This window comes from Trichomycterus rosablanca, chromosome 6 (assembly GCF_030014385.1).
Source record: "Trichomycterus rosablanca isolate fTriRos1 chromosome 6, fTriRos1.hap1, whole genome shotgun sequence".
In the NCBI taxonomy this organism is placed as follows: Eukaryota; Metazoa; Chordata; class Actinopteri; order Siluriformes; family Trichomycteridae; genus Trichomycterus; species Trichomycterus rosablanca.
In genome coordinates this window covers 42424480-42438860 of record NC_085993.1, presented here as the reverse complement: position 1 = coordinate 42438860, position 14381 = coordinate 42424480, and the positions used below count along the sequence as shown (strand labels likewise).

The 14381-nt window shown below is 40.4% G+C and overlaps 2 protein-coding genes across 2 annotated transcripts in view; one reads left to right on the top strand and one right to left on the bottom strand.

The window, feature by feature from the left end:
- The window catches only part of LOC134317151 (sodium- and chloride-dependent GABA transporter 2-like), a 19115-nt gene extending 14141 nt beyond the window's left edge, over window positions 1-4974 (top strand). The window contains exons 9-15 of the mRNA XM_062997884.1: window positions 684-808; window positions 924-1036; window positions 2850-2987; window positions 3195-3297; window positions 3936-4036; window positions 4110-4280; window positions 4438-4974. Coding sequence (XP_062853954.1) covers window positions 684-808; window positions 924-1036; window positions 2850-2987; window positions 3195-3297; window positions 3936-4036; window positions 4110-4280; window positions 4438-4572 — 886 coding nt within the window. The 3' untranslated portion in view covers window positions 4573-4974. The remainder of the gene's footprint in view (window positions 1-683; window positions 809-923; window positions 1037-2849; window positions 2988-3194; window positions 3298-3935; window positions 4037-4109; window positions 4281-4437) is intronic.
- LOC134317153 (general transcription factor II-I repeat domain-containing protein 2-like) lies at window positions 4250-14381 on the bottom strand. Its single transcript, XM_062997885.1, has 2 exons — window positions 14061-14381; window positions 4250-4531 (listed from the first exon to the last, which is right to left on the bottom strand). Exons 1-2 carry the CDS (start codon window positions 14349-14351, stop codon window positions 4526-4528), a joined length of 297 nt encoding a protein of 98 aa, XP_062853955.1. The 5' UTR covers window positions 14352-14381; the 3' UTR covers window positions 4250-4525.

Genomic DNA, 14381 nt, shown 5'->3' with positions numbered 1-14381 from the left:
AGCGATCATCTCTGACTTTACATCTACAAGATGGACCAACTAGATAGGAGTGTCTAATAGAGTGGACAGTGAGTGGACACGGTAATTAAAAACTCCAGCAGCGCTGCTGTGTCTGATCCACTCATACCAGCACAACACACACTAACACACCACCACCATGTCAGTGTCACTGCAGTGCTGAGAATCATCCACCACCCAAATAATACCTGCTCTGTGGTGGTCCTGTGGGGTCGTGACCACTGAAGAACAGGGTGAAAGCAGGTTAAAAAAAGTATGTAGAGAAACAGATGGACTACAGTCAGTAATTGTAGAACTACAAAGTGCTTCTATATGGTAAGTGGAGCTGATAAAATGGACAGTGTGTGTAGAAACAAGGAGGCGGTTTTAATGTTATGGCTAATCAGTATATTTCAATAATAAAGTCAGCAAAAGAATAGAAGATTAGTTTCACAAATAAATTTGTTCTTTTTTTTTTTTTAAACAAAAATGTTACCTACCTGGAAATACAATAATATTAATTAAACATACATAGACCTGTACTTGCAAAAATCCTGTGTTATAAGTTTTGTTTAGTTGTATGGATTATTTTATTGTACTGTCCATTTTCAATAACCAACCTATTAATTACTTTGTCACAACAATGAGGTGGTTAGTGATAACTCTTTGACTACTTTCCTTTGCAGGGACTGTGTTTACCTGTGCTTGTTGAACAGTGGGACAAGCTTCGTGGCTGGATTTGCCATCTTCTCTGTTTTGGGTTTCATGGCCTATGAACAGGAAATAGATATTTCAGCAGTGGCAGAATCAGGTGACTTCCGCTCTATTGTTCAGCAAGATTACTCAAACCATTACACATGAATAACAATAAAGCTTAATTTATTGAATATTGTAAAATTTATTAACAGTATTGTTTGTTCTGACAGGTCCAGGATTGGCCTTCATTGCCTACCCCAGAGGAGTCGCAATGATGCCTGTTCCACAACTATGGGCTGTTAGTTTCTTCATCATGGTCATTTTGCTGGGCTTGGACACTGAGGTCCGTGTAAAAAAAACCACTTTCTTACATATAGGCACAGGAAAACATGAGAAAGGGAGCGCTAAAGTGCTCAAGAGAGTGAAAACTGAAGAATTGGAATATGCAACAAATTAAACATATAAGAAGCATCACATGCACATAGGAGCAATAAACTTGTATTACACTGTACAGTGAGCTGTTGTGTTCCAAATACCTTCCTATATACTAACTAGTATATATACTTCCTATATACTAACAGGTAGGGCCAGCTGTAGCCTAGTGGTTAAGGTACTGGACCAGTGATCAGAGGGTCGCTGGTTCAAGCCCCACCACTGCCAGTTTGCTGCTGTTGGGCCCTTGAGCAAGGCCCTTAACCCTCAATTGCTCAGACTGTATACTGTAACTGTAATGTAAGTCGCTTTGGATAAAGGCGTCTGCTAAATGCTGAAAATGTAAATGTAGTGTGCAAAATTAGATTTTGATCAATATTGAAGCTACTATTCTAATTGCACTGTATGGCATTTTGTGTGCAGATTGAGACACAGCCCTCCAGCAGAAGCTGATCATTTCTGTGCTGTCTAATACATCAAGTTTACTAATTTAGCAATATTACACCCAAATAGTTCAGTGCTCAGTTATTGCACAGCTAATGAAATTCTGCTCTCTATATTTTCTGAACATCTAAAAATCTAATTTGCATGAATACGTCTTCCTTTCTTGGGTACTGGCAGTTATTTCTTTGACTTTTTATTATTTATTGATTAGTTAAGAAAGTTTATTATTTAAACAGTAGGTTGGCCAACATTCAGTTAACACATTTAACAACCCAGTCTTTATGTGGCAGATTAAGAAACATTGATTATAAAGCGCTATAATGTCACAAAACATCAGATGAAATTTGAGATGACTAATAACACTACCACCTGTAACAGCAAGGATAAAGTCTATTAGCTGGTACCATTACTGCCATGCAGTGTTTGAATGGCGTTGCTTTACCCTTTTATATTCAGTTAGCCTTTCCCCATGTGTCTTCCTGCATGCCTGTTCTTACTTATACACCATTCTAAAACCACCTCCTTGTTTCTACACTCACTGTCCATTTTATCAGCTCCACTTACCATATAGAAGCACTTTGTAGTTCTACAATTACTGACTGTAGTCCATATGTTTCTCTACATACTTTTTTAGCCTGATTTCACCCTGTTCTTCAATGGTCAGGACTCAGGACCCCCACAGGATCACCACAGAGTAGGTATTATTTGGGTGGTGGATCATTCTCAGCACTGCAGTGAAACTGACATGGTTGTGGTGTGTTAGTGTGTGTTGTGCTGGTATAACCGGATAAGACACAGCAGCGCTGCTGGAGTTTTTAAACACATCACTGTCACTGCTGGACTGAGAATAGTCCACCAACCAAAAACATCCAGCCACAGCACCCTGTGAGTGGACACGGGATTTAAAAACTCCAGCAGCACTGCTGTCTGATCCACTCATACCAGCACAACACACCACCACCATGTCAGTGTCACTGCAGTGCTGAGAATGATCCACCACCCAAATAATACCTGCTCTGTGGTGGTCCTGTGGGGGTCCTGACCATTGAAGAACAGGGTGAAAGTAGGCAAAAAAAGTATGTAGAGAAACAGATGGACTACAGTCAGTAATTGTAGAATTACAAAGTGCTTCTATATGGTAAGTCGAGCTGATAAAATGGACAGTGTGTGTAGAAACAAGGAGGTGGTTTTAATGTTATGGCTGATTGGAGTAAATGTCAACAATGTAACAGCATAGATTTAAGGTGAATTTCTGTTCTGTATTTTGATTCTTATTTTAGTTTGTGGGTTTGGAATCACTGATAACAAGCATAGCAGACCTCTTTCCTTCCTTCTTCAGTATTGGTCATCGGCGCACACTGCTTCTGCTCTTCATCTCCATTGTCTGCTTTCTCATTGGTCTGGTTTTAGTAACAGAGGTAATCATGATATCCTTGTTACTCTGCACTTATATTCTGTTATTAGTGTCTAACATCTAAGCTTTCATTCATAAAATATTAAAGTGGTTTTTCTGGCACTGGACCTTTTGACAAAAGGCTCCAATAAATTTTCACATTGTTTAGCACAAGAATCTTAAAGCCATGCTTCTGCTGCAACCTATTTTCACTGCTGGTTTTGTTTTGCAGGGCGGCTTGTATATTTTCCAGTTGTTTGATTACTATTCTTTCAGTGGGGTTACAGTTCTTATATTTGGCCTTCTAGAATCAGTGTGTATTGGGTGGGTGTATGGTGAGTACTTACAGTATTGCAGAAAACTGTCTATACTATTAACACTACTAATACTGTAGATTAGTGTATTCTATTTAAGCACAAATGTTATTAACAGTAGATAAAGTGTAATCATTATAACTGAGATGTATTAAGCATAGATCTTGACTTACTTATTCCAATGCTCTCTTAAAAACCCCCGAGGGTGGCACGGTGGCTCAATGGGTAGCATTGTCGCCTCACAGCAGGAAGATCCTGGGTTCCATTCCCAGGTGGGGCGGTACGGGTCCTTTCTGTGTGGAGTTCGCATGTTCTCCTTGTGTCTGTGTGGGTTTCCTCCGGGAGCTCCGGTGTCCTCCCACAGTCCAAAGACAGGTCCAAAGTCAGGTTGATTGGAGATACAAAATTGTCCATGACTGTGTTTAACATTAAACTTGTAAATTGATGAATCTTGTGTAATCGTTTCTGTCATAAATGTAACCAAAGTGTGTAAAACATGACATTAAAATTCTAATATATAAATAAATAAACCCCCCCAATCCCAATTTAGAATTTTTCACTTTACCTTAAACATAAACACATAGTAATGCAAGTAGGTCTAAGACTTACGTAAGTGGCTATGTTGAGGTTCATGATAATATGATATTCTTTTCTCTTAGGTGCAGACCGCTTATATGATAATATTAAGGACATGATTGGTTATCGTCCAGTATGCTTAATGAAATATTGCTGGAAGTACATCACTCCACTAGTCTGCATGGTGAGTTCATGAATCTCTGACACAAATGCAGCAACTCAAATCCATTTTATAATTCTACATCTTGTCCTCTTAGGGCACGTTCGTCTTCTCTCTGGTGAAGTTCACTCCACTGAAGTTTAACAATACACTTGAATACCCCTGGTGGGGCTACATTTTCGGCTGGTGGTTAACTCTCTCTTCAACCCTATTGGCTCCTCTTTGGATGATCTACGCTCTCCTCACCTCTAGTGGTTCGCTGAAACAGGTACGTTCTACTCCTGACTAAAAATGCTAAATAATGTTTGCACACTTTTAGCTTTAATTAATATTTTACAGATAAATAATACAAAGCTCAAAACTTATACATTCACTATTTTCTAACAATGATATATTTGATCTTTTAATCTTCTGACCTTACACAGAGACTACGTGTTCTTTGCACCCCTGCAAGTGACCTTCCTTTGGACCGTAAAACAGGGAAACATCATGTACCTGGAAACTACATTGGCCTCAAGCCTGTAAAGACAGAACAAGACATCAGTGAGACACATATCTAGTGCTTGATTTTGAAACTGCATGTTTGCCTATAACTATTATAATGTTAAAGTGTAGTTTTACTCTATTTTAAAACAGGTCTTAAGCTAAAGCTTATATCACATTTATTTATATATTGTTTTCCTGCTTAGTAAGCATTGATTATTCGAACATAAACCTTGTTGGCCAGGGACCAATCATGCCAAGGCAAATCATAAGACTGAAGTGTGAAACAAAACAGACTGCTGATTGCTTAAGTGCAACCATCACAGAATCACCAAAGGAGTGAGCTAGTATAAGCACCAGATTAAAAACAACACAACTGCAATAGATCTGAAGGTAGTGCTGTAAAGACCATGGTGTATATTAAAGACTACAACAACTGCAACAGGGCAAACCAAAAATGGTCCTGTTGTTACTATTGCTTTCAGCTGCCTTGGTGTATTTGATCTCAGTGTTTGGTGGAGAATGCTGTCAAAGCATTACCTGATGAGGATGAAATCCTCCTAATTTCACGAGTATCCTTGTGTAAATAGAAACAGACATTAGAACATTAGGTATGGAATGTTTAGTTTTGGAATTGGATGCATACCATGTTGTAAAATAGGGTAGTGCATTTAACGATGCTATTTTAGTATACTAAATTCATGAAATTAATTATGAAAATTATACACTGATGAGCCAAAATAATTGTGCATGTCATGGGCAGGGATATAGTACATTTTGGGCTTATGATACAGTAGTTACTCGTTGTCACGGTGGGGCTAAGGCTGAGACAAAGACAAGACAAAAGGGGCGGACACACGCAGAGATGTGAACACAAACTGAGATTTATTAATAACAAAAGACAAAACTAGAACATACAATGCTAAACAAAACTAAACACAGCTAAATAAACATAAACTAGAAACATGACTATGAACATAACTATGGACAAGAGCAATTAACCTGACTATGAACGGGACTATGAACATGAGCTAGAAACCTGACTATGAACGTGACTATAAACATGAGCTAGAAACCTGACTATGAACGTGACTATGAACATGAGCTAGAAACCTGACTAAAAGCAATGACTAAACCTGAGCTAGAAACATGACTATGAATGTGGAAACATGGAAACATACCAAACCAAACAGAGTCATGAAAAGTAGTCGAACAAAACCAGGCCAAACAGAGTCATGAACAGACATCAAACCAAAGTCAAAGAAAGCCAAACAAAAGTCCAATAGTTCCCACCAAACCTGTTCCTCAGCTCTACTTATAACTGCTCCCAAATTAGGAGCAGCTGGGGCTGATTAGCTGAGGGAACCAATCAAAATTGAGGTATTGTAGGAGAATGAGTGTGCACACGGAGAGGGGGGCATGGCACACGGGAGCTCAGTCATGACACTCGTACACTCATGTCTTGAATGCAATGGATACCGGCAGCATAAATGCCTAAATGACTTTAATAAGGGCCAAATTGTTATATATCCAGAATACTGGGTCAAATATTTCTGAAAAAGCAAGTGGTGCTCACAGGCGACCATGGTGAGTACCCACTGACAGTGGTACAAGCTATGGTTCGGTTAGCAGATAAGCCAGAGGAACATTGAATAGGCCTACAGAGCTCTGGGACACAGTTTTATAGACTGACAAATCAAAATTGGAAATGTCTGGCTATTTAGATCAGCTGTTTTCTGCCACAGGGACTGACAGCTAAAGGACTAAGCCAATTAAAATCCTTATTTTAGTGCCTCATAATTATGAAACAAAAAGAAAGAGTTACTACACAGCTAGAACAATTCTAATATTAAAGTTCTATTAAGGGTGGCATAGTGGCTCAGTGGGTAGCACTGTCGCCTCACAGCAAGAAGGTCCTGGGTTCGATTCCCAGGCTGGGCGGTCCGGGTCCTTTCTGTGTGGAGTTTGCATGTTCTCCCCGTGTCTGCGTGGGTTTCCTCCAGGAGCTCCGGTTTCCTCCCACAGTCCAAAAACATGCAGTCAGGTTAATTGGAGACACTGAATTGCCCTATAGGTGAATGGGTGTGTGTATGTGTGTGTGTATGGGTGTCTGCCCTGCGATGGACTGGCACCCCGTCCCCACCGCTCAATTAATTCCTACATCCTATAAAAATGTTGTTAGGTACAATTCAGTACTCTCTTGAGACAGCAGGGGCTCTGCCTTCCATTGACATACACTGATCAGCCATAACATTGAAACCACCTCCTTGTTTCTACGCTAACTGTCCATTTTATCAGCTCCACTTACCATATAGAAGCACTTTGTAGTTCTACCATTACTGACTGTAGTCCATCTGTTTCTCTGCATGCTACAGAGTGCTTCTATATGGTAAGTGGAGCTGATAAAATGGACAGTGAGTGTAGAAACAAGGAGGTGGTTTTAATGTTATGCCTCATCGGTGTAACTTAACGTAGACAGGGTGTCAATCACAAACAGGATCGACAGCGACATCTTGTGGTAAAATTGTAATATAACGTCGTGTTTTTCTCTCGATGCACTGGCATTAAAATTAAACAAAACACACAAAGTCCCTCAACCAGTAGAACAACACTCCCTCTTAGTCACTTTTAAGCATGAACATTTTGGGTGTGATTTGAAACATGGACTGGGTCTAAAATTGCACTGTTCTTTTTCAGTGAAGAGAGAACATAATGTGCCCATGGCTGGATTACTGACCGGGCCAGTGGGGCCAGCGCCCAGGGGCCCTTGAGGTCAGGGGGCCCCAGGGGGACCCTGGCCCAAAACATTTTGCGATGCCTATCAACATTTATGATACAATATATTTTTTATTTCCGAGGGCCCTCCATTTTAAGGATCCTCTGACTATTAGGGACTTTGACCCCAGGGCCTCTTGGGGGCCCTAGCCATGCTTTTGGGGCCCCTAGCCATGCTTTTGGGGGCCCTAGCCATGCTTTTGGGCCCTAGCCATGCTTTTGGGCCCCTTATGAAAATGGATGAGGCGTTGTGGCACTGCTCTGACTTCGACTTCTGGCTATTAGGGGTCCTAGGAAAGAGGGGGGCATATTTTTAGAGGGCCCTGGTTATGAGAGCCCCTACCAGGGGGCCCTAGAGAAGAGCAGGGCATACCATTAGAGGGCCCTTGATCACGAGGGCCCCTGTTATGGGGCCCTTGACTTCCATAGAAGTCGTTTACCATGGCTCCTTGACTTTCTAGGGACCTACAAATTGCCAGGCAAGCTACCATATTTCATAACAGACGTTTTGTTGCAAATATGCGATGCAGGCCCTTACTTAATGTTTCTGAATTTGTAGTGTTTCGAAATTATTATGTTCAATTTCTCTTAAGCGCAGAGACACAAATTAATTTAGCAATTTTGCAATTATTTAAATTTAAGACAAGCAATTTGTCTGATGAATGCTATCTTTGACACCGATTAAATTGAGTAAATCCCAGGGCCCAGACTATCCTTAATCCGTCCTTGAATGTGCCCCATGTCTGGACTCTAAATAGAATTTTATTATGTGCCTTCAGGAACTCTTATGCTTGTCAGTAATACTACAGTGCTGACTATAAATCATAACTGGATTCTATATGTTAATATTTGCTCAATACTTTTAATAATGTTTCCTCTATAGAAGTGTCTGTCTAATGTAAATTTAACTTAGAATTTTGGGGTTGGATTGAACAAGAGGTATAATGGGTGTAGCACAGCTCTAGGTTTTTGGGAACTATAGTTTGATTTTCTTTCCAAAACATGGGTGGATTAACAGTGGATTGTCGTTTTGTCTTGGATGTATTCCCAACTTGTGTCAAGTGTTTCAGAGGAGGCCAACTATCTCTCTGATCAGAATGAAGCAGCTAATAAAGATGAATAAACCATAAGCTCATGTGTCATTTTTAATAATGACAGTACTGTCTAAGCTCACGAGACTGACAGCTAGGCTTATAAGCTCACCTTTAAACTGTTTGTTTACATCACCGTCACCAAGGTAATAATGATAAAGGAATATTTTAATGCCCAGCTACTAATAAGTAAATAGCTTTAGCAACTAGCTTTTTATACAAAGTGACTTACGATTGGTGCAGGACAGAATTCAAGTAGTCGAGAGTTAATGGATTGCTCAAGAGCACAACAGCAGCAGAATTTGCAGTGGTGGGGCTTGAACCCACAGCCTTCCAATCAATAGTTCAGTACTTTTACTGGCAAACAACCACTGCGACTGGTGAGTAGCTCATTTTGGCAGGCTGTTTTGTTCAGTCTGAATAAACACTATGACAGATTTACAGATTTATCTCCTTATGAAACCTGGTCCCTTAATTCTTACTAAAAGCTGAAAAAACTACAGAACAGTTGAATACAGGGAAACATATATTTACTCAAAAACACCAAGGGACAATTTGGTACACCCAGGGACAATATGTACATGTTTTTAAGAGGTTGGAAGAAACCTGATTACCTAAAAAAATTTTGTGGCCATGAAGAGAACAAACAAGTACTCACAGATGTTTCTTAGAATTGATAATTAAACCCAGTACGTCAGAAGCCATGTTGTTATGCAACATCTAATATACAAAGCCACTATTCAATGAATAATGAAAGAATGAAATTATTTTAGTTAAAGTAAATCAATTATTAAAATGATTATATGTTAGGTTTGTGTAGTCACACAAGTACTTTATGACCAGCTGACTATTTATAAAATATTCATTTTTAAAGCTCAATTTCTGTTCCTGACCAGCTGAAGCACTTTATTCTTGCTTTTATTCAAATAATAAACATGATTATAAAATTAAATAGAATATTTACACCCACATTACAGTTGAAATAATCTATTAATGTTCACAGCTTCTGAAGTTTACAGTTTTTATTTGTTTCACAATTATTTCTTATTTGTCTTAATTGTTCCAGGTTTTACACAATACTGTCATCAAAACGTGGACAACTGAGGTCTAGAGAAATAAATCATTTTTAACACAGTTAAAGCAAGAATAATTAAGAATCACAAAGTTTGTGGTGCAGGGTAATATCACTTTTAGTGTGCTAACTTTAGAAAACACACCATGAAACAGTTTGGAATGTGTCAATAATTGGTGACAATTTACAAAGTATGTGTACATAAGAGTCTATAAGAAGGGAAGGAAGTGGCAGGCACAGGTGTGTGGGGTGAGCATGGGCGATCTCTAAGATAAGATAAGATAATCCTTTATTAGTCCCACAATGGGGAAATTCACATCGTTAAACAAGAAATGGTAACACATTGGGAGAGTAGGAGATAAAAAAACCAGCAACCACATTGTGCTCCCTAAGGAGCACACTATAATAACACGAAAAAAAGCTCCTTACAGCACACAAGCACATGTAAACATAAGAACATAACATAGTCACACAACGAGCCATGGGTTAGGGATGTGGGGATAGGAAAGTAACCAAACTACGACAAGCAGCCCCAGCGATTCGCAGCCAGTATGCCGGCGTGCACTGCAGACCCGTCCTGCCGTATTGGTGGGATTAAGCTAAGAGAGTGGAGACGTTGGGTTGGGGTTCGGGAAAAGTTCTGTCAATCCTCCATTCCTGCAGCAAGAAAAGTCTGTACAAAGTTCGCGATAACATGGCTGTCTTACTGCCCAGAATGAAAAACAGTCAGTGAAGGGGGGTCGGTACATCGCAGCAGGTCCTCTGGAGGAATTTACTTATCAGCGAGGCCGTAGCTGATAACAGGGGAGCCAAGAGCAGAAATGACTGTTGTTTTGTCTGAGCACTAATAAAAATTTAACACAAACTCTCAGAATGAATGCGTCTCTGGTTCATCTCATTTCGCAAAACCGTTAGTTTCTCCAAGATTGAATCCATATTGCGACTAATATTCACAGTCTGAGTTCCAACGGCTCTGCCCACCATCTCAATCAAATTGGGCAGTTTCTGGGGACCTTTGACAACTGACCCAACTCTTTTAATTTCCCGATACAGCAGGGCAAAGCCTAATCCAATCAGCAAAAACCCCACAATCAAAATTCCGAATAGGTAAACATCCTCTACGTCCTCCAACGAAAGAGGTGCCAGGCACACGACCCTCCACTTCCCCCACGAGTCCATCGCGTATCCTGCCATCTGCGTTCCGTCGGGGCATGTGGGTTCCCCCGAACCCGAACTTCTCGATGAGAAGATGGTGTCAATAGCATTCAGAGACCATTTAACCAATTCCATAATTTGTTCTTTGAGGAGCTGTGCTAAGAAAAACTCTGTAGAGTAGAGTAGACGAGATAATACAATACAGGAGAAGCCAAGCAGGGAAGATAGGGGAGGAGGAGGGAAAAGTGCGTCTGTCATCCACAAGAGCGAGAGAAGAACAGGATAGTGGTCTGGATGAGAATTACAGTTGCCTGCCCTAAAGCAGTGGTCCCCAACCACCTGGCCGCGAACCGGTACTGGTCTGTGGGTCATTTATTACCGGGTTGCACAGAAAGGATAAATAATTAGAGATGGCTACAGGAGCAATTCAATTTCCAATACTCTTCGGGTGTTATTGTTTCTAATCACCACTAGGTGGGAGCAGTGTCTCGTTGCAGTGAAAAAAGCTCAGGATTCATACTGATTTTCCATTCTATAGTTATTCTATATTAAATCCTCCCGCCCCCGTCGGTCCGTGAAACCGGTCTGTGGTGCTAAAAAGGTTTTTGGCCGCTGCCCTACAGCATCAAGCTGGCTACTGTAATCTTATGTGATGCCAGTAGGGCATAGGGGCATTTTTCTTTTGCTTAAATATTTCTGATTAAGTTTAGGCATTTCAGGTATTTTAACAATGGTAAATGGGTAAAAGTAACGATTTTCCTAACCAGTATAAGTATAAGTATTTTTAAGCATTACAAAAAAACAAAATAAATAATAATAAGTTAACATTTCCATCAAACGATTTTTCCTGGTCAGGGTTGAGTCGGTTCCAGTTTCACCAAAAAACACAAGGTGCAAGGCAGGAACACCCTGGATGGGGTGGCCGTCCATTGCAGGGCTTCGACCAGAACCCCATCAGACACAGCCAACCATGTCTGTGTAGACTTAAACCCAGATCTCCTAGTGTGGCTAGCATAACAGAGCACTGCACCACCTGAGTGCCCCCCTCAATTTTCCTTTCTCAATATATTTTTTATTGGTTTTAAATTCACATGTTAAAACAAGCCCATGGGATCTGCAAACCTTAAATATGTTCTACAGATTCAGGTTTTGCAGGTTTAACTGAGGGGCATGGGCAGTACAGATGGTATCAGATTCCTACTATCCAGTAATGAAGTAGAAAAGGAAAAAGAGGACGAGTAGCTCTGTGTTGGTGAAACAATAAACATGTAGTTCAGAATGGAGGTTTATTTACACCTTTAGGCGACATTAAAAGCAATTATTGGTCGGTCAATTATATCAGCTGTTTTTATTCTGTGACCATATGACCTAAACACATCCTTTTTAGTTCTGAATGTATGACAAAATCTGCTGGGTCAAAAATATACCTCCAACGCTAAATAATTAAGATAGGGGTGTAGTAGGAATTTTTCTAAATTTCATTTAACTTTACCTTAACCATACTGTTTATTACAACTGACTAGAGCTGACTGCACTTCTCTGTGCCATTAAAACAGGTTTAGATACACTGCCCCCATTACAATGTTATGTAAGAGAAAAGTGGTCTTTTGTGTGTACTGTAATCCCAGAACCACCAAAAATGAATTCCTTTTTTACATCACAATGGGCTTAGAGGTTGCTGTAAAAGAAAGAAACGCCTGTTTTTGCTTTTCTTTGTGCATGTTAACAACTACAAACATTAGTCAAGGTTTCAGAGTACAAACACCTTTTTTGAGGCAGTTTTATGTAGCAGTGTAGAGCTTGCCTTACCTTGGACAGCTTTACCTGTGTAACATCAGCTTCAGATTCATGGCAATCATTTTATGTACATTTAAAAAAAAAACAAAAAAACCTTTTGTTATGCTAGGCCCTCCATTATAATAATACACCGATCAGCCATAATATTAAAACCGCCTCCTTGTTTCTACACTCACTGTCCATTTTATCAGCTCCACTTACCATATATGAGCACTTTGTAGTTCTACAATTACTGACTGCAGTCCATCTGTTTCTCTACATTTCTCTACATCTCTCCTGCTTTCACCCTGTTCTTCAATCATCAGGACCCCCACAGGACCACCACAGAGCAGGTATTATTTGGGTGGTGGGCAGGGGCGGATCTAGAAAAATATTTATGGGGTGGCGAGAGGGGGGCAGGGATTTTTGAGGGGTGGCAACATATGGCAAATATATACGTATTTATACTGAATTTAATCACAGTTATCACAGTTGAGATGAGAAATAGTATGTACACACTACAAAAGGGCACGGGCTGCCATTTACAAACTCATACAGACAAACTTAATCTCATGCAATCAATGTCTTGCATTTAAGGTTTCATGTGAAACAGTTCATATTAGGAATAAGTGACCATACAATGTAATCTCATTAATAGGAGATAAAAGTATGGTAACACTACTGTAGGTGGGGCATTATCAAAGGAAAGGCATTAAGGTAAGACACAGGTGATGAGTGGCAGATGTATGAGAGGGAAAGCAAACAGTTTTTGACTGTGTCAGAGTGGCAGCGTTGCAAATTGGCCATAACTTTTCTTTTAATTTGTTGCTGCCAACTGGGGTGGCAGCAGGGGTGGCAAGGCTTTCTTTTAGGGTGGCATTTGCCACCCTATGCCACCCCGGTAGATCCGCCCATGGTGGTGGGTCATTCTCAGCACTGCAGTGACACTGACATGGTGGTGGTGTGTTAGTATGTGTTGTGCTCGTATGACTGGATAAGACACAGCAGCGCTGCTGGAGTTTTTAAACACATCACTGTCACTGCTGGACTGAGAATAGTCCACCAACCAAAAACATCCAGCCACAGCGCCCTGTGGGCAGCGTCCTGTGACCACTGATGAAGGTCTAGAAGATGACCAACTGAAACAGCAGCAATAGATAAGCAATCGTCTCTGACTTTACATCTACAAGGTGGACCAACTAGGTAGGAGTGTCTAATAGAGTGAACAGTGAGTGGACCACTCATACCAGCACAACACACACTAACACACCACCACCATATCAGTGTCACTGAATGCTGAGAATGATCCACCACCTAAACAATACCAACTCTGTGGTGGTCCTGGGAGAGTCGTGACCATTAAGGAACAGTATGAAAAGGGGCTAACAAAGCATGCAGAGAAACAGATGGACTACAGTCAGTAATTGTAGAACTTCAAAGTGCTTCTATATGGTCAGTAAAGCTGATAAAATGGACAGTGAGTGTATAAACCAGGGGTGGGGAACCTTTTATCCACCGAGGGCCAGATTAATAATTACATATCTGGTCACGGGCCACATACTACAATGATGCAACACACAGCCAAATAATACAGGCTTTATAAATTATGCTGATGGCATGTAGTGCTTATATTTGATCTCAGACTTACCTTATCATCATTTCAATGTGACGGTAGTGAACTCACCACATAACTCACCTCAGTCACACTGTCCAGTTCCTTTCTGGGTCGTGTGAAGGAAGTTTGCTGTGCAATCAAATTATGTTTGAGCACCTTTATTTTCTCCGCTCGTTCCGATCCCTGCAGAGTGCTATACTTTGCGTGTTTGGTGGTATGATGTCTTTCAATATTATTTTTCTTTAGAACAGCGAGAGATTCTCCACAAATTAAACATACTGGTTTTCCTTTCACTTCTACAAAAAAGAAATCCGTTGTCCTTTTTTCTTGAAAGACGCGACATTCATCATCAACTTTCCTGCGCTTCGACATTTTTACAAACTTAAACCAGAAAGACGCAGC